The sequence below is a fragment of the Natator depressus genome, chromosome 9, assembly GCF_965152275.1.
Source record: "Natator depressus isolate rNatDep1 chromosome 9, rNatDep2.hap1, whole genome shotgun sequence".
NCBI classification, from domain to species: Eukaryota; Metazoa; Chordata; order Testudines; family Cheloniidae; genus Natator; species Natator depressus.
The window spans coordinates 8,250,157-8,274,616 of NC_134242.1; the positions used below are offsets into that span (position 1 = coordinate 8,250,157).

General features: G+C 58.9%; 2 protein-coding genes across 6 annotated transcripts; one reads left to right on the plus strand and one right to left on the minus strand.

Moving 5' to 3' along the window:
• Positions 1 to 945: 945 nt before the first annotated feature.
• Positions 946 to 5,063, minus strand: POLR2H (RNA polymerase II, I and III subunit H). The gene is made up of 5 exons (XM_074962899.1): positions 4,870 to 5,063; positions 4,117 to 4,200; positions 3,362 to 3,455; positions 2,568 to 2,651; positions 946 to 2,164 (listed from the first exon to the last, which is right to left on the minus strand). The coding sequence occupies exons 1-5, from the start codon at positions 4,940 to 4,942 to the stop codon at positions 2,047 to 2,049; spliced, it is 453 nt and encodes a 150-aa protein (XP_074819000.1). The 5' UTR covers positions 4,943 to 5,063; the 3' UTR covers positions 946 to 2,046.
• A 569-nt stretch (positions 5,064 to 5,632) lies between these two features.
• On the plus strand, positions 5,633 to 23,738 carry LOC141993801 (major facilitator superfamily domain-containing protein 8-like). 5 transcript variants are annotated; one of them, XM_074963473.1, is made up of 12 exons: positions 5,668 to 6,266; positions 14,451 to 14,636; positions 15,504 to 15,566; positions 15,698 to 15,817; positions 16,372 to 16,487; positions 16,607 to 16,901; positions 18,205 to 18,278; positions 18,848 to 18,931; positions 20,142 to 20,271; positions 20,853 to 20,975; positions 22,932 to 23,062; positions 23,168 to 23,738. In XM_074963473.1, exons 1-12 carry the CDS (start codon positions 6,191 to 6,193, stop codon positions 23,252 to 23,254), a joined length of 1,485 nt encoding a protein of 494 aa, XP_074819574.1. In that variant the 5' UTR covers positions 5,668 to 6,190; the 3' UTR covers positions 23,255 to 23,738. The 5 variants fall into 5 exon arrangements, with proteins under 5 accessions (XP_074819571.1, XP_074819573.1, XP_074819576.1 ...); XM_074963474.1 differs by having other exon boundaries at positions 5,676 to 6,266; positions 16,408 to 16,487; XM_074963470.1 differs by lacking the exons at positions 22,932 to 23,062; positions 23,168 to 23,738 and adding an exon at positions 21,222 to 22,224 and having other exon boundaries at positions 5,633 to 6,266.
• The last annotated feature ends 722 nt before the right edge of the window (positions 23,739 to 24,460 follow it).

Consider the following 24,460-nt stretch of genomic DNA (forward strand, 5'->3'; position numbering starts at 1 on the left):
AACGTCTTACGATTAAAGAGCGTATTTTTCTAAAGAGCCCTGTGATCTCGCTTAGCGGGGGGGCAAAGCTCACCGGCAACTGTGGGATCTGGGGCTAGCGCTGGGACCCAGGCCTGCTCGCTGGGGGCCCATGCACAGGGGGGCGCCAGCCTTTTTACTGGGGGGCCAGACTCTCTCCTCCACCCAGCTCCCTATCCTGCTCTGGAGGGTTTGTGTGGGGGCTGAGAACCAGCCCCACCCTCCCCTAAGAATGAGGTATCCAGCACCCTCCTGTGGCCACTGCAGGAACGGCAGGCAGACAGGTGCCTTTTCCAGAAACAGAGCAAGCTCCGGCTCTCACACTTTCTCCTAGGCTGGCCCTCTTCCCAGGCTAAAGCATCTCGCAGGCATCTCCCCTCTCACCCCTACCCTGCAGCAATTTCTAGGCTGAATTACATGGAAGGAGACAGCATTAGAGAGACCATGTCTACGCCACAGGCACTACGTCATGCACACACTTCCTACAGCCTGCTGCATTCTTCCTCCACGCCCCCTCTAAAACCCAATCCCCACTGCCTGCCACCCCACTCCCGTTCTCGGCTCTCCTGGGAGCTTCGGGGCCATTCGCACCTCTGATCAGAGTGGATTTTTCACTAAGGAAACTCCAGGCAGCAGAGAGGAATCTAAAGGCCAGGATCCAGCCCGCGAATGAAATCAGCGAGACTGAGCATGCTCAATAGAGCTGCGTCTGGTTTCACTGGCTGGCTCTGCACCTGGCTTTCAGGCCTTCCCTCCACCAGAAAGGGCACGAGCCCCTGGGCCGGCAGAGCTTGTCCCAGCCCCCCAAACAAAAAACTCTATTGGCAAAAGCCCCTTTTTGCAGGTGGAGTGGACTTTTGCTGCCATAGCTACTTCGGAAAAACTCTACCTGTGGCCGGTCACTAAGGGCCACCCCATGTGTTGGAAGACTTGGCTCACAAGCTCTCCGGCAGGGGGAGCCCTCTCCCCTTTTTATTGAGGCTGGACAAGTAGCGGGTCCCAAAACTTTTTACAATCGTAACCCAGGGTCACAGTCTGGATATAGCCAGAAATGACTGGCGTGGGGAAGGGAGGACAACAGCAGAGTCAACTCGGAGACAAAATGAAGCGTCTAGCCCTTAGAGTCACAAAGGAAACCTTCCAGTGTAACTAGTGCAGCCGTGCCTGAAACAAGGGACCGACACAGTCAGGTCTGCGCACCTAGAAGCCAGAGTGCAGAAAGAGGTGAACTCCCCATCTTAAACACCAGTGGTTTTAGCTGTGTCACTGCTGATGGTTTTAGCAGGACGTCGGGACTGGAGCTCTTGCACCAGAGTGTAGCAATCTGCTGGGGCTGAAGCGTTTGATTCGATCCCTGTGGTCCTAGTCCTGGCCAGTCTCACAATGTCGCATCTCCTTGGCACCTCTCATCTCCCCGCCCCCACATCTCACACGTGCTAGAGTGACCTAAGCAGAGACACATCCGAAGAACCCACTTTAGTAAAGAACCAGGTGGGGCTGGCTCATAACGATTCCCTGTCCTGCTCCCAGCCAACACAGAGGCCACGAAACACAAGGACTGCTGGAAATGGTGCAGACTTTTGCCATGCAGCCAGCAGAGTGGAGCCGACAGGGAAGCAGCCCCACAGCCACTATGGGAAAGGAGGGGTCTGGAATGGAGCCTGCAGCACACACGGCAGCCACTCACCATCGCCTCCAGCCAGGGACCTGCCTAGAGCTATCCCCCTGCTCACGAGGGGCAGAGCGCTGGCCTGGAACAGGAGTGGGCTGCAGGCCCCAGCAGAGGGGCATTATTGGCAGAACTGCAGGTGGTGCAGGGATCTGGACCAGCAGGGAGTACAACAGCCTAGTGGCTCCCTCTTTGCGTCACTCCAGAGGGTCCTGATGGGCCAAAAGAGCTGAAATCCAGCAGCCGTTGAACACAAGGGTCCCAGTCTCGGCCAGCAAGGCCGTGTCGATTTGCAAAGCCTGCATGTGAGGCAGGGTCCCAGCTGCAGCCGCAGTCCCCAGCTGCTCGGCCCCCTGTGGTTAGAAGGCCAATTTCTTCATCAGGAGGTAAACCCTGGAATCCACTTCGAAGCCGTGCAGATTGTTGGCGTCTCCCTGGAGTCTCATGAGCAGACCACCGTAGGACACGTAGGCAGAACTAGGGCAGGAGAGGGGCAGAGGTGAGAACAGGATCCCACGGATCAGGGAGGGGGCATCACACCCAGGTTCCAGAAGCCTGAGTAGCCAAGAGGCAGCCACAGTTGCTCACCTCCCTAATGTCAGCGGCCCTACTCGTGGCTAAAGGGAGCCCCTGGCTATGGCCTCCAGCCATCACCTCTGGGAATTAGGAGCCTGCTACGTGAGAGGAGTGCAGTGGACAGAGCTCAGTGCCCCGGTGTTCCCCTTAGGGATCCACTAGGGACTCTGGGCAGGACCATGTTGCCCCCTCCCTTGACTACCCCAAGCTCCAGGCACCGCGCTTTGGAGGGGCACAGAACCGCATCACCTCTCGTGGACAACAGGGGAGTGGCATGGGGGGTAGGGGCAAGCAGGGCACTTACAGGCGTGTGGCTGCCTCTGTGGATGTTTCATCGCCCTCAATCCTGTACACCTTCCCGTACATCACATATTCAAACTGGTCGGCCCTGCGTGCAACAAGACACCAGGGGTGGAGAGAGGCGCACACCCACAGACCTGACCTGGAAAGCCACCTGGGGCCCTCTGCACTCCTGCAATGGCCCCGAATGTAGCCAGCCACATAAGCACAGTCTGGCCTCTGCCCCCACAGCACACAGGGACGCTCAAGAGATGTGCGATCCAGCCCTACGGAGTCACCAATGGCCACCGCCAGCCCAAGCAGCAAATAACCCCCTGGTGAGTAGGAAGCGGGAGCTACAGACCCAGGGCCGCCAAGAACAGGTAGGGGCTGCTCAGATATGACAGTGATGATGTATAAATAGTCACAGACACAAGAAAATTTAGAAACCAAAAAAGAAACAGAGATTGGATAAAAGTGAAAGATGAGAAGGAAAACCGAGAGAGAGGAAAAGTGAATGGGGGCAGGACAAGAGAGTGGGCACCAAGCAAACGCGCCAGGAGACAGAGCAGTACCCCGCTGCCAACAGACCACAAGGGGACTCCACCAGACAAAGGCTGGGAACTCGTTAGCCCCTTCTCCCAGGTGCTTAAAGGCCAAAGTCATCAGACAGTGACGCTGACCCATGGCAGCTCCCCAACTCCACGCTTTCCCCACTGTCAGTACCCCTTGGTTCACTGCCCTCAGCCAGCTCGGATCCCCACAAGAGTTGACCACACCCGACCCAAGGGGAATTCATACTGAGGACTGCCCCATTACCTGGACGGCCTGTCGTCAGTGGGATTATACTCCCCATCATCCAGGGTCCCATCTTCATACAAAGTGCTGGCGATAACCAGGCGGAATTTGTCACCTGAACCACACAATAGAGAGCAAGAGATAAAAGGCAAGCCTGCAAGGAGGCCAGCTGCTCACAGCCACACCTGTCACAGGCCACACGTTCTCATGCACACAAGGGCAGGGGAAAAGGGAGCAACACAGAAACCAGAGCACACCAGGAGTACTAGCTGTATGTTAATTCAAAGGTGCTCGATGGCAAAGACGAGAGAGCTACGTGCGAACTGGCTCCTAGCCCGATCTGCCCAGTCACCAGGGAACACAATATTCAGGGCTCCCAGCTCCAGAAAAGGTGATCAGGGACACTCAGCAGCGCATCCAGATGCCAGGTGATGCGCTCGGAGTAGCACGGACCCCAGAGGTCATGGAGCTGTCAGGCAGGTGAAGAGCATCTCTCCTCACATCACAGCTGTTTGTGGCCACTGGACCTAAGTAATTAAATGCACTGAACGCATCCAAGGCCTCTTTCCTTCAGAATGGCAGCATACAAGTGAGGGCTTACTGCACTTTAAATCATACACTTCAGATGCACACCTTTCCTTAATTTGCATTTGTATCCTGGGTAGACAAGCCCTCAGTGTTATGGGCACCTCTGCCAGCAGCTGGCTCTTGCTCAACAGGTGCTGCCTGTTACAGGGATGATCAGTTGCCAGCCTGTGGGCACCCTACATACGTACCCAGGTCCACGGGGTAGATCTGTATATTCACATCCAGGATTAGGTCCATTTTGAAAGACTCACTTTCACAGTGCAGGCGGGAAACTGGAAGAGAAGGAGCGGAAGCAGCAACACATGAAATACGGGGCCCTCGGTCCAGATCCAGCCCCAGATCCCAGGGGGAAGGAGATGTTATTGGACCTGTCCCCTCTACGGCCTCAATTCCAATTTAGCCTCAGATCTGGGGTCGGGGGGTATTATGGAACCTGTCCCCCTGGGGCCTCAGTCCCAATCCAGCCCTCAAAGCGAAGGGGGTGGGGGGGGGGGTTAAGGGGCCTGCTCCCCTTAGGGCCTGGGTCCCAATCCAGCCCCAGATCCAGTGGGGTGGGGGTTATGGGGCTGTTCCCCCTGGGGCCTGGGTCCCAATCCAGCCCCAGATCCAGTGGGGTGGGGGGTTATGGGGCTGTTCCCCCCCGGGGCCTGGGTCCCGATCCAGCCCCAGATCCAGTGGGGTGGGGGGTTATGGGGCTGTTCCCCCCCGGGGCCTGGGTCCCGATCCAGCCCCAGATCCAGTGGGGTGGGGGGTTATGGGGCTGTTCCCCCCCGGGGCCTGGGTCCCGATCCAGCCGGGTGGGGGGTTATGGGGCTGTTCCCCCCCGGGGCCTGGGTCCCGATCCAGCCCCAGATCCAGGGGGTGGAGGGGGCTATGGGGCTGTTCCCTCTCGCGCCCTGGCGGGAGGAGCCCCGGGGGAGGGAGGCCCCGGCCTGACTTACCCCGGTCGAATTTCTTGCCCTCAGGGTCGATGTCCTTCACGTCGAAGATGTCCTCGAAGAGGATCCCGGCCATGGCGAGCACGGGTCGGCGAGCGCGCGGCAGGGGCTCCGAGCCTCACTTCCGGCCGCCTTGCGCCCGCTCGAGCCCACGCGGAGCCGCCATGTCAGTGCGGGGCGGAAACTCTTCCCCCCCCCCACCCCGGGCAAGCGGTTGCGCATGCGTACAGGCTTCCTCGCTACTCGCCTGACGGGCGGAAACGGGGCAAGTCCGTTTCCGCTTCCGCCCCCTGACTGGGGAGTCCCGGACGCCTGGGTTCTGTCCCTGTCTGCTCCACCTGCGGGCAGCGCCAGTAGGGGCGGGCGTTAGGTGCCCCGCTCCTGAGAGACCAGCCCCCCCCCCGCCTTCCCCTGAGGCCCGCGACCCCCGCCCCTCACAACACCCAGAGGAAGGGGGGGACCATCTGGCCGCAGGGGTGGGAGCCTCACCCGATCCCGGGGGGGGGCAGCGGGACTGTTGTGATAACTCCGGCGGGGGAGGGGGGGGGTCTCCTGATCTCTCAGGCCCAGGGGTGTGTCTAGACTGGGGGGGGGCACCCTTTAAACTCCCGGCTGCACGCGGCTACTGTTTCAAAACGCCCCGCGGTTCCCGCCCAGGTGGGGGGGGGGGAGGTGTTCGCTGAGCTCTCCCCCGTCCGTCGGCTCCAGGTCCCGGAGGGCCCGCCAAGGCCCGTGGCCGTGTCCGGCCAGAAAGCCTCCCCCCCCCGTTTGAGCCCCTGCCGTGGGGCGGGGGCCTGGCTTGCAGCGGAGCAGACGCTGCCCGAGCGCCTGGGCTTGGCATCAACCAATTGCAATTAAATCTTGAAACCGCTCCTCCGCCCCGCTGTCCCTGAGACCCCCCGTCCCCGCCCTGCACGGGGACCAATAACAGCCACCTGCGCGGGGGGGGCCACTGAGCTGCTTCTCCTTCAGAGGCGCCTGCGGCCGGGAGCGGGGCCCTGCCCACGCCCACCTGGGAGCGCTGGGAGAGGAGGAGCCGGAGCCGGAGCCGGAGCCGGAGCCGGCGCTTTGCCCTGGTCGCTGTCAGCTGCGGGCTCGCTCGGCTCCGCCCCGGGCTCGCTGGATCCTGGTGGGGGGCTGGGGCCCCCAGCGACGTGCACCTAGGAAGGGCTGGCGAGAGGCCAGGGCTGCCCGGCTAGGCCCCCAGGCTGCGCGCCGCAGCCGCCGCGATGGCCCCTGGCAGCGGAGACGCCGCAGCCGGGCGCTGAGTCCTGCAGGGAACCGTCACCTCCGCCCCGCGGGGAGGAAAGCAGCAGCCGGGTCGATGGAGTATCAGAGGAAGAAGAAACTGACCAACTTCACCATTGGCCTCCTCTTCCTCTCGGGAGGGATCGAGTACGGTGAGCGCTGCGGGCAGGGGGCGATGCCCTGCCAGCCTGGGCCGGCCACGGAGTGTCAGAGCCATAACCGGGAGGGTGACCCCGGATACCTCCACTCCCCCCTGGGCCTGCTCCCATGGGCCCTGCAGGGCTGCTGGGGGGCACCCACGTCCCGCTGCGTCCATGAATGACAAAACCCGCTGGTTGAGGTCCCATAGGCGGAAGCTCTGTCCCTGAGGGTGGGTTTGTGAGTCTGCTCCTCTCTGGTCCCGTTGCTTTGTGGATGTTAATGGACCTGGGTCAGTCTCTCTCACCGTGTCACAGATGGGGAAACTGAGGCACCGAGGGGGTGGTTAAATGACTTGCCTGAAGTCAGGCAGCAAGTTGGCGGCAGAGCTGGGCTCTGCTTCTGGCCTGCATTCTGGACCCTTTATGCTGCAGCGGGGGGCCCCCCAGTCAGGTGTTCCCCTGGCCCAGCGGGGTTCTGTGGATAGGGCTGGCACAATGGGCACAGCTCTTGTTGCAGGGGTACGACTTCCCCACTCCACTTCTGCACTCCAGCTATTCTAGACGGTCACAAGTTGGGTTAATAGATGTTAAAGCCGGAAGGGGCCATAGTGCATAATGCAGGTCATTGGATTTCACTCAGTTAGAGCAGGCCCCGAGCTGAGCCTGGAATTGGGGAGGTGGAAAGGTGGCTCAGAATCAGGGCCCAGCAATTGTCAGGCCAGGATAGCATGAGAGGAAGGAAGAGGCCTGCTTGCGTCTCTGAATGGGGGAGGGGAGTGGAGGGGTGGGGTAGGGGGAGAGGTGAAGGCTATGGGGACTGTCATCGTTCTATTAGAGAACAGAGCAGATTGCCTTTGGAATCAGGCTGGTGCCCCCCGCCACCTTGAGACCCCCTTGCGCATCTGCCTCTGCTGTGTGACCCTGCAGTGGGTCTGGTCCTGTCTCTTGCCAGGACACCGGAACAGCCTGTGCCCTGCCTCTGGCATGCGACCCTGTGCTGCCTTGTTTTTCTGGCTGGGTCGAGCAATGCCTCGTGAAACCCCAGGACTAGAGACTGTTTTAATGGCAACACCTTAGGCCAGGTGCTTGTGCCCCTCCGCCCCTCATAAGCTGGTGGGGTAGCAAAGGGATTGGTAATTTGCAGTAGCTGTTTACAAGGAGACATCAGCATCTTAGATCAATTGTGGGGAGTCTCCTGTGACTCTACTGGCCTTTATTGGGGCTGGAGCAATGGTGGACGAGAGCCATGGAGGGGTTTTGGGAGCCTGGCAGGCCCTGCAGTGGGGCTGGCTTGGTATGTGGGTCTGTTCCTATATGGATTTTTAGATGCATTGTTCTTTTCTTACTGGGACTTTTTCCCCTTGGCGAGACGTGCCCCAGTGCTCCCCAAAGTGCTGGGAACTGCTAGGCCTGGAGTGGGTCTCGCAGGCCCCACAGCTCTTCCACACAGCTTGGTGGTGTGGGGGGACGGGAGGGCCCCTGCTGAAGCAGAGCTGGTCTCCCAGTTTCCTTTGTTAATATTTTACAAGCTGCAGTCTGAGTCTGTAACTCATCCTCCAGGGTCAGCTGAAGGGTGGGACTGGAGGAGGCACTGCTGCTGGGTGCCAGCCTTCGGCACCCCTAGCTGACTTACATCTGACAACAGTCTGTCAAGTGTGATGAGAATTCCGTGCCCACCAGGGGGCACTGAAGGAATGGGGCAGGGGCGCTGGTTATAGGTGGGCTCGCAGCTACTCCCTTCTCCCCTTCTTTCAGTAGAGGGTGCTGTGTTGGCTGCAGACGGTCTCCAGGACTGATTGGTGTTTTCTGAATCCTTGGGTCCGTCATCTCCAGTTTCCCTCCCCTCTCTTGGTCCCGTTGTTTGGTTTTCCCTTACCCGAGAGCCCCTAAGGGGTCAGTGACTTTTAATGCAGGAAGGGACCAAGGATGGATCCAGACCCTGTGGAGCTGGGTTTCGTAATTCTACCATTTCCTAGCTGCTATTTCACTACCCAGGATAAGATTGCAAGTGCTAAAAGAAAAGGAGTACTTGTGGCACCTTAGAGACTAACCAATTTATATGAGCATAAGCTTTCGTGAGCTACAGCTCACTTCATCGGATGCATACTGTGGAAAGTGTAGAAGATCTTTTTATATACACACAAAGCATGAAAAAATACCTACAAAGCATGAGGAGGTATTTTTTCATGCTTTGTGTGTACATAAAAAGATCTTCTACACTTTCCACAGTATGCATCCGATGAAGTGAGCTGTAGCTCACGAAAGCTTATGCTCAAATAAATTGGTTAGTCTCTAAGGTGCCACAAGTACTCCTTTTTTTTTTTTTTTTTTTTTGCGAATACAGACTAACACGGCTGTTACTCTGAAACCTGTCAGACTGCATGTGCTATCACTCCTCCTGCTTCAGGGGATAAACCGATCCCCATGCCAAATCAGAAGCATCTCCCACTCCTTCCATGAGCTGATACTATATAATTAGAGCCCTGGGGTGGCCACTGTTGCAGGGAGGCTGCCAGACTAGATGAGCCATTGATCTGTCGTGATGATGAAAGCTGCTGGACTAGAGGAGCCCGTGCTCTTCTCTGGTGGCCGGTAAATTATATTAATTACTTGGCCAGCAGGTTTCCTGGATATCCTCATGCTTGAAGCTGGTCTGCACAATTCAAGGGCCTGAGTCACTGGCATCCCGAGCAGTGTCTGTAATTAAGTGTTTGTGTTGAAACACTGAAGGTTTGATTGAGGAACATTAGCCACTGTGCATATCCCCGGCTTTTCCCAAGGGTCAGTCCTAGGACTAATCCTATTCAACGTACTCATAAATGATCTGGAGAAAGGGGTAAACAGGGAGGTGGCAAAGTTTGCAGATGATACTAAACTGCTCAAGATAGTTAAGACCAAAGCAGAACTTCAAAAAGATCTCATAAAACTAAGTGATTGGGCAACAAAATGGCAAATGAAATGTAATGTGGATAAATGTAAAGTAATGCACATTGGAAAAAATAACCCAACTATACATACAATATGATGGGGGCTAATTTAGCTACAACTAATCAGGAGAAAGATCTTGGAGTCATCGTGGATGGTTCTCTGAAGATGTCCATGCAGTGTGCGGCGGCAGTCAAAAAAGCAAACAGGATGTTAGGAATCATTAAAAAAGGGATAGAGAATAAGACGGAGAATATCTTATTGCCCTTATATAAATCCATGGTACGCCCACATCTTAAATACTGCATACAGATGTGGTCCCCTTATCTCAAAAAAGATATACTGGCATTGGAAAAGGTTCAGAAAAGGGCAACTAAAATGATTAGGGGTTTGGAACGGGTCCCATATGAGGAGAGATTAAAGAAGCTAGGACTTTTCAGCTTGGAAAAGAGGAGACTAAGGGGAGATATGATAGAGGTCTATAAAATCATGAAGGGTGTGGAGAAAGTGAATAAGGAAAAGTTATTTACTTGCTCCCATAATAAAATAACCAGGGGCCACCAAATGAAATTAATGGGTAGCAGGTTTAAAACAAATAAAAGGAAGTTCTTCTTCACACAGCGCACAGTCAACCTGTGGAACTCCTTGCCTGAGGAGTTTGGGAAGGCTAGGACTATAACAGAGTTTAAAAGAGAACTGGATAAATTCATGGAGGTTAAGTCCATTAATGGCTACTAGCCAGGATGGGTAAGGAATGGTGTCCCTAGCCTCTGTTTGTCAGAGGGTGGAGATGGATGGCAGGAGAGAGATCACTTGATCATTACCTGTTAGGTTCACTCCCTCTGGGGCACCTGGCATTGGCCACTGTCGGCAGACAGGATACCGGGCTGGATGGACCTTTGGTCTGACCCAGTATGGCCGTTCTTATGTTCTTGGGCACACAGCATCTGACCTGTCCCATGGAGGGGTCTCGACTGACACTGGCAGCCAGCACTCTGCATTCCCTGACGCAGCACAGGGAGCTTCCCCCTTTCCTTGTGCCCCTCAGCTTAGCAGGATGAGCAATCACCAGGCCTTCCCGTGGTTGGGTGCTGAGATCTACAGCCCGGATCAAGGAGACAGCCCCTGCTCTGAAGAGCTCGCAGTCTATGTAGCCAAGACAGACAGGGGGGGCTGGGGAAAGGAGCATTTGTCCAAGGTCAGTGGCAGAGCCAAGGCTAGAACCTAGGTCTCAGGCTCCCTGTGTGCCCTGGGCCACGCTGCTTCTCTTCAGAGTATGGCTGCAGGTTCCCCAGCTCATCCTGGCCCCAGCTGAGCTCTGGATCCACAAATGTCACTCGGACACACAGAGTTCTGCAGTCCATGTGGGACGTCATGAAAGGGACGAGCTGAAACTGTCCTGCCTGAAGGGTCCTTCCTGACCATCCCCTGCTCCTGTTCGAATCCACAGGTCTCTTCCCCCTCCCCCCCACGCTTGTTCTTGGTAAGTATTTAGTCTCTTCTTTTGTCAGCTTCCAGCAGAAACTGGGGCTCTTGTCCTCCCGACCACCCGCTTCCTGATTTGTGGCTCGCTAGAGGCAAGGTATTTGCAAGTCATGCCCTCAGTCTCTCCTTGCCATCCCATCGCTCCTGGCGGCTCAGACAGCAATCCAGAGCCACCTTAACACCCTTATCCGCCTGGCTCTCTGTCGCTCATCCACAGAGGGGCACGAGACCTCGCCCTGGTGATACAAGCCTCATCCCTGTGCACAGAACTGGCACTCCAGGCGAACACTGCCAATCAGGGGAGGGAAGAGGGGCCTGTCCCCACGGCAGCCGCTTTGTTTCCAGCCCCCTTATTAGTGACATTCCATCCATGCCCCAGCACGGGGAATCTGACACTTATTGCTGAGTACATCTCTTCTGCCTTTGAGAGACTCCAGTCCTCTAGCACCTGCAGATTCATCCAGATCCCTGATCTCTTCCCTTATCCCACAAATAACCAAGTATGGATTGTCCAGCTGGAGGTCACCTCCATGGGCAAGGTGCTGCCCTGCTGTTGGGATGGCCATTGTGCTTCTGGCTCTCCATAGAGCACAGCGTATGGGAAGAGGAAGGGAGAACTGAGCCTGCAAGGAGCTGATTTGCTGCTCCCCTTGGCCGAGCCAACAGGCCTCCAGTTCTGGCGATAACCGAGTGATGGTGCTGGCTGGGGTTCACCGTCCACGTGGGAACGTGACCTGAGATGATGGCACTGAACACACCATGTACTCAAGAGCTGGTTAGTGCCTGGAACTTTAGCAAGAAGGAAAGGGCCCCAGGTACATAGAGATGATATGCAACCCAGTTACAGATGGGGAAAATACAAGAGTTAAACAATTCCCCATTCTCAAAGCTCTCCCTGAACCTAGCTTTCCCCTCCAGCTGCTCACTGATCCCCTTCATCTGTGCCAGTTACAGCCATCTCCTCGACTGCTCTGAGCTCCGCGCTGGATTCAACCCACCTCCTGCCTGCTGCCCTCCTGAAACCATCTCACCCATGGCTGCCAATGACCTCACCAGACCCCGGGGCCTCTACTCGGACCTGCTTGACCTCTGCTGCTGCTAACACTGGGGTCACACAGACCTTGTCCTGGGCCTGCTCCACTTCTCCCTTCACAGCCTCTCTGGGGCTCTGCGCAGGCTCGCCCTGACCACCTAGGCCAGGGGCAGGCAAACTTTTTGGCCTGAGGGCCACATCGGGTTTCCAAAATTGTATGGAGGGCCGGTTAGGGAAGGCTGTGTCTCCCCAAACAGCCAGGCGTGGCCCGGCCCCATCTCCTATCTGACCCCCCTGCTTCTTGTCCCCTGACGGCTCCCCCGGGACTCCTACCCCATCCACCATCCCCTGCTCCCTGTCTCCTGACCACCCCTGACTGCCCCCTGCTGCCCCATCCAACCCCCCCCCCTCCTGACTGTCTCCCCCCCCGGGACCCCTGACCCATCCAACCCCTCTGTTCCCTGCCCTCTGACCACTCCGACCCCTATCCACACCCCTGACCACACCCCCAAACTCCCCTGCCCTCTATCCAACCCTCCCTGCCCCTTGCCCCCTTACCGCGCCGCCCAGAGCACCGGGTCAGGCCGTGGCTCTGCGACTGCACTGCCCGGCTGCCCCGACCATTGCGCGGCGGCACGGTGCGCTGAGGCAGCAGGGGCGGGGCCGGGGACTAGGCTCCCAGGCCAGGAGCTCAGGGGCCGGGCGGGAGGGTCCCATGGGCCACGGTTTGCTCACCTCTGATCTAGGCAGATGACTCGTGGCGCTCCCTGTCCCCTCCATAAACCTCACCTCTCAGCCCCTCGCTCCAGCGTATCCTGCTGGTTCATTGCCACTCTAACCCCAAGCGGAGCTCCTTGCTGTCCCGTCCCCCATTCTGGCGCAGTTCGCCGCACCGCCCTTGTCTCTGTCGCTCAGGGTTTGTCTGCGCTGGCGCTGCCCCATCAGAGGTAGTGTGGGTGCGTCTCCTCCTGCTGAATGTGCAGCTCTAGTGTAGACTGTCACGGAGTCCCTGGGTGATGCTCTGGAACTGCTCCCCATGAATCCAGTCAGGACTCTGGGGAAGTCTCCTTTCTGTGAGCGGCCTGTCTTCAGGACACAAAGCTCACACAGCTTCCACCTTCCTGGGTCTGACCTTGGAGCATTCAGCATCCTCTGCCCCTCCATGCGCTTCCCACAGCGAGTCCGCTCAGGCGGGGTCCTGGGGAAGCCAGAGGGTCCTGCACCCCAACTGTGCAGTCAGACGTGACTCTCAGCCAGCCAGTAAAACAGAAGGTTTATTAGACGACAGGAACATGGTCTAACACAGAGCTTGTAGGTGCAGAGAACAGGACCCCTCAGCTGGGTCCATTTTGGGGGGCAGTGAGCCAGACAACCACGTCTGCCCTTCACTCCATGTCTCCAACCAGCCCCAAACTGCAACTCCCTCCAGCCCCTCCTCCTCTGGGCTTTGTCCCTTTCCCGGGCCAGGAGGTCACCTGATTCCTTTGTTCTCCAACCCTTTAGCTCTGGGGGAAGCGCACGGAGGGGCAGAGGATGCTGAATGCTCCGAGGTCAGACCCAGGAAGGTGGAAGCTGTGTGAGCTGTGTGTCATGCAGACAGGCTGCTCACAGAAAGGCGACTGCCGCAGAGTCCTGACTGGCTTCATGGGGAGCAGTTCCAGAGCATCGCCCAGGGACTCCATGACAGCCAGCTCTAGGTTTTTTGCCACCCCAAGCTCCAAGAGCGCAACTACCCTAGTTTCCTTTGCTGGTGCCTAGAGCCGGTCCTGGTCCTGGGGTATGGAGGGTATTGGGCAGCCTGGCTCTGGTGGCCTGGTGTTTCTCATTCTGGCAGCACTCAGACACTGTAGTTCGTTATAGCCGCCTACAGAGGCCAACGGGCAGAGACGACCAACGTGGTAGAAGCTGTGGCAGGCAGGTAGCTATGGGAAAGGGTCCCAGGCTTCTTGCCACAGATAGAGCAACTAAGCTCTGCTTAAAGAAGGTGGTGGCTGGAGGCAGGAGGCATGTGAGGACTTCGGTTCTGGCCCCTGTTGAGCTTCATGGAGTTTCTCTGTCTCCCTCCTGCAACAGCCATTAAGTGCGATGTAAGATGGCAGTGACTGGGTGAGGTGCACGGCCCACTCGCCCTGCTGAGGGGCTCGGCTGCTGCATAAACACCTCGCAGTAAGGCTTCACAGGAGCTCTAGGGTAGCGGGTGAGGGCCCCTGACCGAGGGAAGGAGGCTCTGGCAGGCTGAGACAGGAACAGGCTGAGTTGTGCCCTCTTAGCAAGGAGGGCAGGGGGCCAAGGCCATGGGGTGCTGCTGGGGTCCACCTGAGTCTGAGGAGCTGCTGCAGCCTCCAGCACCTTCCATCCCAAGGGAGGGTGAAATGCCCGGCAGCTACTGGGGAGCTCCCAGGGCCCAAAGGGGACGGTTTGAGTCCTCGGGTGGTTGGCATCTCCCCCTTCCTAAGCAATGCGTCGGTACTGGTGATCCGGCTGGATAGCTGGCAGTTGCCATGGGCGGGGGTCAGAGGCCCAGCTGGCAGGCCTAGGGGACCCAGAGACCTCTACCCTCTTTGTCCAAGGCCAGCCGGGGGGGGTTTCATGCTGCGCCAAGGCTGTCTCACGAGGTGGGCTGTACGTTTGCCCCAGGGAGGCAGGAACATGGATTCAGGGGAAGGCCGAGCACCCATTTGAGGTGGCCTGGCAGGACCTACTCTAGCGCTGTGGCGTGGGGCCCCTGACTGTCTGTCTCTGCTCCCCATTAGCGGTGATTCTGCCCACGATCTGGGCCTACTTGCAGACGCTCCATGCTGAGCCGTACTTCCTGGGCCTGGGCATCTCTGCCTTCAGCCTCACTGGCCTGCTTGCGGGGCCCCTCTTCGGGCACTGGTCTGATCGGAGCCAGCGTACCAAAGCCATCATCCTCTTTGCCAACGTGTTTGAGATAGTGGGTGAGTGAGCAAGCGAAGGCCGGCTGGGCTGCTTCGCTGGCGGGAGCAGTCCAGAGTGAGCCTGGGTCCTGGGCATTGGCCCCCAGGGAGGGCGGGGTGGGAGGGCAGGATTAGCCCCACTTATCATAAGGGTGTAAACATGCAACACCAAACTCTAAATGCAGGTACCTGAGGCCCTGATTTACAGAGGTCCCGAGCACCTGCTTCTACTCCTAGGAGCCCTGCAGAGCCAGCCCAGCTGCAGCAGGGAACTGGGTTCTAGTCTGGCTCGGGCATCAGATGAATTCATTGTTAACCAAGGTCTGGTTGCAGGGCCCAATCTTGCCCTCAGTTACGAGGGGCAGCTGGGGGATCCCTGTGGGGCAGAATTCAGCCTGCAGAACCTCTGGTGCTGGTGCTGACCCATCAGCCGGACAGAGCCCAGTTCTGAGCGTGCCGCGCTGGCCGCCAGCTAAGTACCCGTTTACGTCAGCCCATGTGCTCTACTGCACGGGGGGGTTGGTGTTGCAGGACAAGGAGCATGGAGCCTGTGATGCCATTGTAACAAAGGGACTCTTCAGAGCAGGATCGCAGATAACCCTCCTGCCTGCAACACTAGGGTGCAGAAACCAGGAGTTCTGAAGGACTCGATCCCTGCTCCAGCCCCATGGGATGAGACCCTCACAGGTGTGTGTGGGGTTGATTATAGCCAACAGGGGACAGCAGTGCCTGCCCGTCTCCTTCCCCCATGAGGCTTGCCTCTTGGCTAGTCCAGCTGGCTCCAGGGATGCACCCGCACCCCTTTCCTGGCTGGCTCAGCCGCGGCTGGCTTTTACTTTGCATGTTCCTCCCTGCGTTACCTGTTGCTTTTTGTCCCCCCAATTGCAGGGAATTTCATGTACTTTATGGGCATCTCCAAGTGGCTCCTCCTGGGCAGCCGGCTGGTGGCAGGTAAGAGCTGCTGGTGGGGACGCTGTGGGCCACGTGGATCTAGGCTGAGGGTCTCCAGATCCAGGCGCTTGTGCCGGGGGCTTTCAGAGCATGCCCCGTCTCTTGCCCCTGACTGTCCTTGTTTCTGGCAGGTGTTGGGACGGGAGCGGGTGCCTCCATCTTTGGCTATCTCACCCGCTCCACCACCTCACAGGAGCGCGCCAAGGTGTTTGCTGCAGTGATGGCATGCCGGCAGGTTGGGCTGCTGATTGGTAAGGTACCCCAGGACCGCCCCCCCACACCCTCTCTGCAGCAGGCCCACAGCATGGGGGGAGTGGTGGGCCTGAGCCGTGAACTGGGGCTCTGTGGTCCACACACAGTCCGTGTTCAGTAGGCGCCCGCCCCACGCACCAGGCTCTTGCCCCAGTGTCGCCCCCTTGGCTGTGGAGAGGGGCCACTGAAGGGAGCTGGCTCAGCTCTGACTGCCCTGTTCCCCTGAAAGCAAGCTGTGGTAACTGTCAGGGGACGCCGTGTAGTGGCTGGTGTTTCTCAGGTTGGGAAGGGTATGGGGCCAGGGCATGGCAGTGCGGTGCCAGACCACGGTGGCATTGCCTGTCAGGGGCGGGGGGTATGTGACAAAGGATCTCCAGAGAGGCTGTTGCCAGAGGCAGTGGGGGTGGCTATCAGAGCCTGGCGAGGGTGGGAGAGACCCACCATCTCCTTCATGGTGCCCATTCTTTGCCCCTCCTGCTGCAGAGGGAGGTGGCTGGTGGCAGTGAGGGGCATGCCAGTCCCACCCTCCTCACTCTCTGGGTTTTCCTCCCAGTGCCCGAGTGTGACCCCGCCATCTCTTTGTGCTCAGGACCCGCCTGTAACCTCTTCCTGCGGCTCTGTAACTTCCGGCTGGGGCCCTTTGAGGTCAACAAATTCACCTCACCGGGGGTGAGTATTCCCAGGGCGTCGCTCGCAGCCGGGGAGAGCTTGCCGCATGAGTCGGCCCCGAGTTCCCTGGGTGGGGGAGCTGCGGCTCCGGGCTCTCAGGTGTCTGTCTCCCTGTGCAGCTCTTCATGTGCCTGCTCTGGATCCTGCTCCAGTTTGTCGTTGCGGTGATGTACTACGACCTGCAGCCCGTGCCCCACCCGCCGCTGGCAGGGCAGCAGGAGGAGGAGCGGGAGCCCTTGGTGCAGCACGGCGCTGGCCAGGAGGAGCCCGCTGAGCACCGGGGCTATGGCGGCACTGGCCAGAGGACGCCCCCCGAGGGAGACGAGTCCCGCTACGTGCCCAACGGGCACCTGGCCGAGGAGGAGGGCAGAGTAAAGGAGAAGAGCCCGTTTCAGAACTTCAGCGCCATGCGAGGTGAGTGCCCCCAGCCTGGCATGCCTCCATTTTGATCAGTACTGTGCTGGCGGGGATTTGTCACGGGCTTCAGTCGAACCAGGATCCTACCCCTGCCGCGAGTCTGGCAGAGCTGGAATTGAACCCACCCCGCTGACATCCCAGTCCAGCGCCTTTGCCACAAGGCCAGCGGTGCGCTCCGCCATCAGGGTGTCGGAGCTTGTAGGGGAAAGGTGAGCCACGTGCTCCACAGACCCCGCACAGCGGCTGCTCTGAGTGGTGCTGACGAACTCTCTGTGCCCCGTCGCACCAGCCTGGCAGCTGCATAAGCCCCCAAGGATCGTGACGCTGTGGGGCTGTCACTGGTGGGTCTCCTGCTGCTCTGGACAGCTATGTGGGAACTGAAAGCGAGCTTTTTGGGTGCTGATTGGCGAGAGGGCCTGTGGGCACCATGGTGCCTTCCTGCTTGCCCCTAGAACCCCATGCCCTGCCCCAGAGCAAGCAGATGGGTCAGCACCCAAGTGTCCCAGACTGGACAGCCTGGACCCAGTGTCCCGCCGGCACACTGATGGGCAGGGAGCAGACCTGGGCACAGAGCGGGGAGTGCAGGCCCAGCTGTAGGAGACCCTGATGGTCCCTTCCTTTCTCTAGGCACTGCGCCTTTGCCCCCTCCCCCGGGGCTGTTATCCCTGGATTGCAATAGGGGAAACTGAGTCCCAGAGAGAGGAAGGAACTAGCCCAAGGTCAGCCAGCAAGCCGTGGTGTGAGCCGGCAGGACGAGGCTATGGAAGGGTTTGCATGAGAGGGAGTTGGTGGGACTCTCCAGCTGGGGGTCCAGGAAGGCTCGGCTCTGGGGGCCGGTGGACTGTGGAGGAGGGCAGCGCCCCCTCTTGCTCACACCCATGTAAATTGGGAACCAATGAGTGGAGAAACTGGCATGCAGGAGAGTGTGGGTCTGCCGCAGATGGAGTTCAGGGCCAGAAGAGGATCAGACTCTCCCTTGCCCAGCGTGTCTGGTTGCAGCAGCATCGTGCTTCCTGCCCCGAGCCATGTTGAGGGGGCCTGGGCTCTGGCTGGCATAGGAGTGTGCAGGGGCCTAGTTTGAACATCCAAACCCTGGTGCTACTGAGGTTCCCCAGTATCCCCCCCATCCTGGAACTTTGCTTATGCCACCCCCCACCCTTCCCTGTCGCCTGATTGGCCCACTGACCTGTTCCACTGGGCAATGTCTCTCCCGCCTCCGCCCCCAGTGGGAGACAGGGAGGGCTGGCCCCGCTCCTCGCCAGCGCCACAGCCCCGTGACGTCCGCATGGTGTCGTTGCAGAGTACCTGCGGGAGGAAGTGGTGGTTCTGCTCACTGCCCAGTTCATCACCCTCTTCAACCAAACGGCCCTGGAGGTGAGTGGCTGGGGGCTTGATGGGCAGGTTGCTCTGTTCCACTCCCACTGAGAGTGGGGGGGGGCGGGTTTCTTCTCCATGTCGGTGGTGGGGGATCCAGCTCCTCTCACAACCAGACTGGGTCCAGGGAGCGTCTCCTGTCCAGCCCTTCCCAGGTTCTGGATATGTGTTTGGGGGATCTCCTCTCCCCTCCATGTGGTGCTCTGGCCTCTCCCAGACCCCTGGTGGGGTTCACCTTTCACCTGCACCTGGTGCCCAGAGGGTGGGCATCTCTCCCTGGGCCAAGGTCTCCTTGTGGAGAAGGGCAAGGGGAAGCCCAGAATTGGGTGAACGTTGGGCACGACCCAGGGTTACCTCCATCTCAGGGAAGACAAGCGGGAGCAGAGACCCAACGTGCTGGTCAGGAGAGCCCTCCCACCAGGGATAGCCTCTGGGCAGAGCAGGGGAGGGGGCACCTCGTGGGCGAGGGTCTGTACCTCCTCATCCCACACAAAGGGGGCTCCTCACAGCCGTGAGTGTGGGGTGGGCAGACATGTGACTGCTTTCTCTGCCTGTCTGTATGTCTCTAGACCATGGTGACTCCCATCACCCAGCGCTACCTGAGCTTCGGGGAGCTTGAGAACAGCATCATGTACTTCCTGTGCGGCATCGAGGTAGGTGAGACCCCAGCCCTGGGGTCTGTAATGGCAGGGGTCCTGGCAGACATGGCCTGGGGCAGGTGACTGGCTCCCATCCCACGGTGCATGTGTACACGCATGATCCGGACCCTGCCGAGAGCGCTCGCAACCGATGAATGTCTGACCCTCTTTCTCACCTCTCGCCCCAGCCTTCCTGGTGACCTGCCCACCCCCCTCTCGTCCCCTCCCCCTCTTTGGGATCCTTCAGCTAATTGCTTTTTGTTCTCTACCCCATGCTTCAGATGTATGTACAGCCAGACTGAGGATGGGGTGGAGGGAGGTCTAGGCCTAGAGCCACATTTGGTGCCCCCACTGCCCTCATCACTAAGCCAAGCCCTCCTCTGAGTCATCCCTCCAGCCCCGATCTCCTCTGTCCAGCCCAGGCAGCGAGGGAGGCTAGTCATGCTGGGGTCCCATCCAGCCAGGCCTCTCCTGCGGCCCTGTTGCAGCCCCTCTGGGAGCATTGGTGCAGATAGGGTCTCATGCTCCTCCACTCGCATAGATGGGGCTGAAATGCCTTTGCCCTGTCTACGCTGGCACACTCACTGTTCCCATGGTGCTGGCCTGCGGGGCGGGGTGCCCAAAGAATGCCAGTATAGACGCGCCCAGACAGAATTCGTGTGGCACGTCTCCTCTGCCCTTGCTCCAGCAGCTTGCGGAGTGGGGCATTCTTGCCAGCGGTCTCTGCAGCTAGGACAGGGTGGGCTGCAGGCTGGAGAGACCTTGTGCCCTGCTGGCAGAGAGCCTGTGGCCTGGCCTTGCCAACCTGCCCCGGTCTGCATGGTGCAGGCCATTTCCTGGAGCCTGGCTGTGCTGGCTGGCACCTGTGCCCGAGCATGGCCTGCCTGCTAGCCAGGGGATGGGCGAGCGGTGGTGCTGAGGCCGTGAGGGGGAGGGCAGTCTGCAGAGCCCTGGCGAGCCGTGACTCCTCTGATAAGTGAACACAGGGCATGTGCTCGTGTGCCCAGCACTGGAGGCCTGGTGCTGGATGGCTCTCGGGTGCTGCTATCCCGCAAGAGGCCCTATGCAGGGCTTGCTCTGCCCTCCTTCCCTTCAGACCCCCAGTCTGAGTCACCCCCTGACTCTGGCTCCCCCAACCGCAGAAGGGCCCCGTTTCTGACGGTCTTTGCACCCAGCCCGAGGTCCAGGGGTTGTGTAATAACTCCGGTTCCCCCCTCCCTCCAAGGTGATCTGTGGCTTCTTCCTGGTTCGTTGCCTCAGCAGCCGCCTCCCCGACCGCGTGGTCCTGGTGCTCGGGCTGGTCATCTGCAACGTGGCTTGTGTCTGGTGCCTGCTCTTCCTGGCACGGCCCCAAGGTAACCATCCTGCCAGGATCTCCGGTTCCTCTCTTCCTGGGCCCTTCTCCTCGCTCCCACCTGAGGGGAATCGCTTGGCAGGGGGTTGAGTTCGCTGGCTAGGGATGGATGGGGGACAGGAGCCTGGCATGGCTCTGGAGTGCTCCCCTGGGCTGCGGGGCACCTTGCCTGGCTCAGGCTGGCCCAGCAGTGCCCTGAGGTGGCCCAGCAGGGGCTGTGTGGTGGAGAGGAGACCCCCTTGCCCAATGAGCGGTGGCGATGCTCAGCTGCTGTAGGTGGCATGGGCGCCGTGACGGGCCCAGCGCCTTGCTGGCGCTACGGTTCCCCAGCCCCTCTGTCTGCTCGGTGCCCAGGGAAAGGAGCAGGGGGTGCTCTCCTGGGCGCCCAGCATCATGAAAGTCTGGTCCTCTGCTGATTAGGAAAGCTAGCAACCGAGCATGGAGCATACTGGGGGCGGGCAGAGCATGCCAGGGGCTTGCCCATCGAACGAGCATAGGCCCTGATTCGAGTCTGCCCGACTCTGGGGCTCTTTGCACGCCTGGCCCATCCACCCCCCTGCCATGTCTGCGTTGCTGCCACAGGAAGCTTTCCCGTCCTGCTGTCTGAGCTGGTGGTCGGCGTGTTCCTGCAGGTGCTGGGGCTGCCCTTCGTGGCCGTCTCCCAGGTCTCGCTCTTCTCCAAGGTCACAGCAGAGAGAACACAAGGTGAGCCTCGGGGCAGGGTCGGTGCCCGGGCTGGGGCATGGTGCCCACTTCCTCCCCTCCCCTCCCCTCCCCTTCAGAGCACAGTCTGCTCTGGGACTAGCTGAGCCATGCCCAAAATGCAGGTGCCTGCCTGCCCCTTCTTACTCCAAGCCCAGATACCCATCTCAAGGGTGCCCTTCATTGTGGTGTCATAAAACATGCACGGGACCTCTGTGTAGTTGGCCTCTCCCACCTTGCGCCTTGTAGGGACACTAGGGCAGCAGCTTGGGACAGCTGGGACCTTGGATGGTGCTGTTAAGAGGATGGAACCGTTCGCTTCACCCGCACAAGCTGGACCTGATTCCTCCCCGGCCCTGGCTGAGATGAGTTCCCCCGGGGCTGAGTCTGGCCTGTCTGTCAGGATCTGGGTGTCAGAGCAGGTAGCTCTGTCCCAGGAGGAGGCTGTTAACCCATGGCACAGGGCCCCCTTTCCAAGGTGGGTTTCCATTTCACATGGCTGTGTTGGGTTTCGGATCAAACGCTGATTTCCAGGGTCCAATTTCTATCCCACTTTAGCCTGGCCCCTTCCAGCTGCTGAGTCCTGCATCCGCTCCGTGTTGGCAGAGCTGGCTTGGTTCCTCTCAGCTCAGTGACTGGCTTGCCAGGGTGATCTGAGCCACTCTTGCACCCGATGAATGGGGACACCCTTCTCCTCGGCAGGCCTCCCTGAATGACTCCTTGAGATCAGAGTTTGGTGGGATCCTTTGTGAGGCCCCGCTGCTGTCTGCCACCTAAATGCTGAATGAATTTCTAGGGGTGTGTGGGAGATCTGGCATGGCACAGGTGGGTAGGCGAAGCCTAACATGGAGAAAGAGCAACCAGGGAACCCAGCATGGGTCTGCCAATTGCTGTGACCAGGGGCCACCGACCTTCCTGGCCTTGCAGAAATGTCCAGCTGGAAAGGACCTCGAGAGGTCATCGAGTTCAAGCCTCCAGTGCTGAGGCAGGGCCAAATATACCTAGACCATCGGTTAAAACATGATGGGGACCCCACAGCCTCTTTTGTTAGCCTGGGCCACAGCTTAACTACCCTTTGAGTCAGAAACAGCGACATGATCCCTTTCCTGATATCTAACCTAAATCTCCCTTGCCGCCGATCTCCCGCATTACTTCTTGTCCGACCTCCAGTGGACATGGGGAACAGTTGGTCTTTCGTCCTCTTTGTACCAGCCCTGAACATATTTGAAGTCTGTTATCAAGTTCCCGCTTTTCTCTAGAGTAAACATGCCCAGTTCTATAACCTTCCCTCATCGGTCATGTTCTCTCAACCGTTTCTCTCCGGCCTCTCCCCACCCTGGATTGGACCCCGAACCGAGGCCTCCGACTCCCAGGGCCGTCTGAGAACGCTGATCTTTGATGGAGTATTTTAGGCCACCTGGTGGTGTGAGCAGTGGGGAGGGACTGTGCGGGGCTTGGGGACAGTGCTCTTCGAAGAGCTGGTACTGTTGACAGACCGGCGCTCTGATCCAGCGGGACGGGGAGGTAAGGACGCTGCACTGCAGAGACCACTGCTCTGTTTCTCGCGCCAGCGCAGAAAAGTGTGTGGGCCCCACGTCCCATGGGACTTTCTTTTAGGGGGCGGGGGGCTGCTTCTCTCTCTCTCGCCTACCTTCCATCCTGTCTTTCTCTGCAGTCGTGCACCAGTCCCGTGGCCTCGCTCCTTTGGTTGGGGGGGGGTACGGCCCAGCACCCAGGCAGTCTCACTGGCTCCCAGATGGCCATTGTCTGTTTCTGTAGCACCATGTTAGCGCTCAGGCTTCCCTGCCAAGAGAAAGGCAAGGTCCCCACCTGCGGGGAGGCTGCCTGCCTCCGGTCACACCCCAGGCAGGCCAGTACCCATGGTGGCTTAGCGCCCCCTGGTGTCAGGAGCTGGGGACAGCAGGCAGCGTTAACCTTTCTGTTCTTCCCGTGCTGTAGGGTTCAGCCAGGGCCTGCGGCGGTCAGTGGGGGGAGTCGCCACCATTCTGGGGCCCCTGTGGGCTGGAGGCCTGACCGAAAACCTCTACATCATGCTGGGGGTGATGATGGGCCTGCTGAGCCTGCTGATGGTGAGCACCCCGGGGATGGCCGCCTGCCCCTCCTCACCCTGCCCCTGGGGGAGCCGGGGCTCTAGCCCCACGGGCCGCATGCTGATGGCTCTTCTGCTCCTGTAGGTCATGGTCGGGCTCTCATACTCTTACCTGGTGGAGCCGCCCCGGGGCTACGTGCCAGGACCGTCCCAGGAGGAGCGGCGCTTGTGACCTCCCGCCCCTCTGCCACACTCCCAGAGGCATTGCACGGTTCAAAGCCACCAAGGTGAGAGCGTCAGAGCTCCTGGGCTCGGGGTGCCTCCTCTGCCCCGGTGGCCAAACCGTCTGGGTCAAGTGCACCAACCCGCCTGGAAGAGCCAGGGTGAGGCCAGCAGCTCCTGCTGGAGGGACGGTGCAGTCCTGCTGCTTGGCGCTGAGGGGTGCTCTGAGCTGTTTTACTGCCGGGGAATCTGCAGAGGATGTTTTATGAGGGAGACATTTTACAGAGAGCTGTTTGACCCTCAGAGGTCTGCAGAGCCACGGCAAGGTACCAGGGAACCCGCAGAAGAGCATTCGACCCTCCCAGCCTGGGCTCTCGTCAGTTTGTCCAGTAGGAAACAAACACCTTACCAGGGTTTCACACGTAATGTAAAAAATCTCTTGGTGGCAAAAATATGGGGGGAAACAAAGGAAATTCCCCAATAAAAAGTCAGTGTGATGGTTTGAGGAGCTGGTTCTTTTTAATAGACACCTTCATGCACTGTAGACGTACTTGCCCCAAACACCCTTAACTCTGCCCTCCACCATCCATCTTGAGCCTCTGTCCCTGAGATACCTATCCTCTACACCTTCTCCGCACTTCCACTGGGACCTCTGTAGTTAACTTGCAAACCACCCAGCCACGAGCCCCAGCCGCTACTCCAGCTCACCTTCCCTTTCCAAGCCCCTTCGCATCCTGTAAACACACTAGTGCCTATATCCACCATTGCTGAAGGAGCTCAGATAAGGAGTGGCTAGCTAAAACCTGCCCGCTCCTTAAAAACCAGCTGCGGTTACAGAGGACTGGAGGGCAGCGAATAGTGTTTCTCTATTTAGAAAAGGCTCTAGGGGTGGTCTGCAGAATTACGGCCCCTGGGAACATGGTTGCAACAATAATTTAAAGGTAGAATAATAAACCACCTGGAAGATCATGATGTGAGAGGGTCTAGCCAGCACTGATCCTGCGGAAGAAAAGGGTGGCTCATTAATCCATTAGAATTCATTGTGTCTGTCGGTAAAACAGTGCCTAAAGGCGAACTGGCTAACGTGATATATTTAGATTTCCAAAAGGCCTTTGATGAGGTCTCTCCCACGAGGCTATGATAAAAGCGAAGCCTCATAAGGTGCGTGACCAGGTGCTGCCGTGGATCAAAAACAGGCCAAGTGACAGAGTTCAAA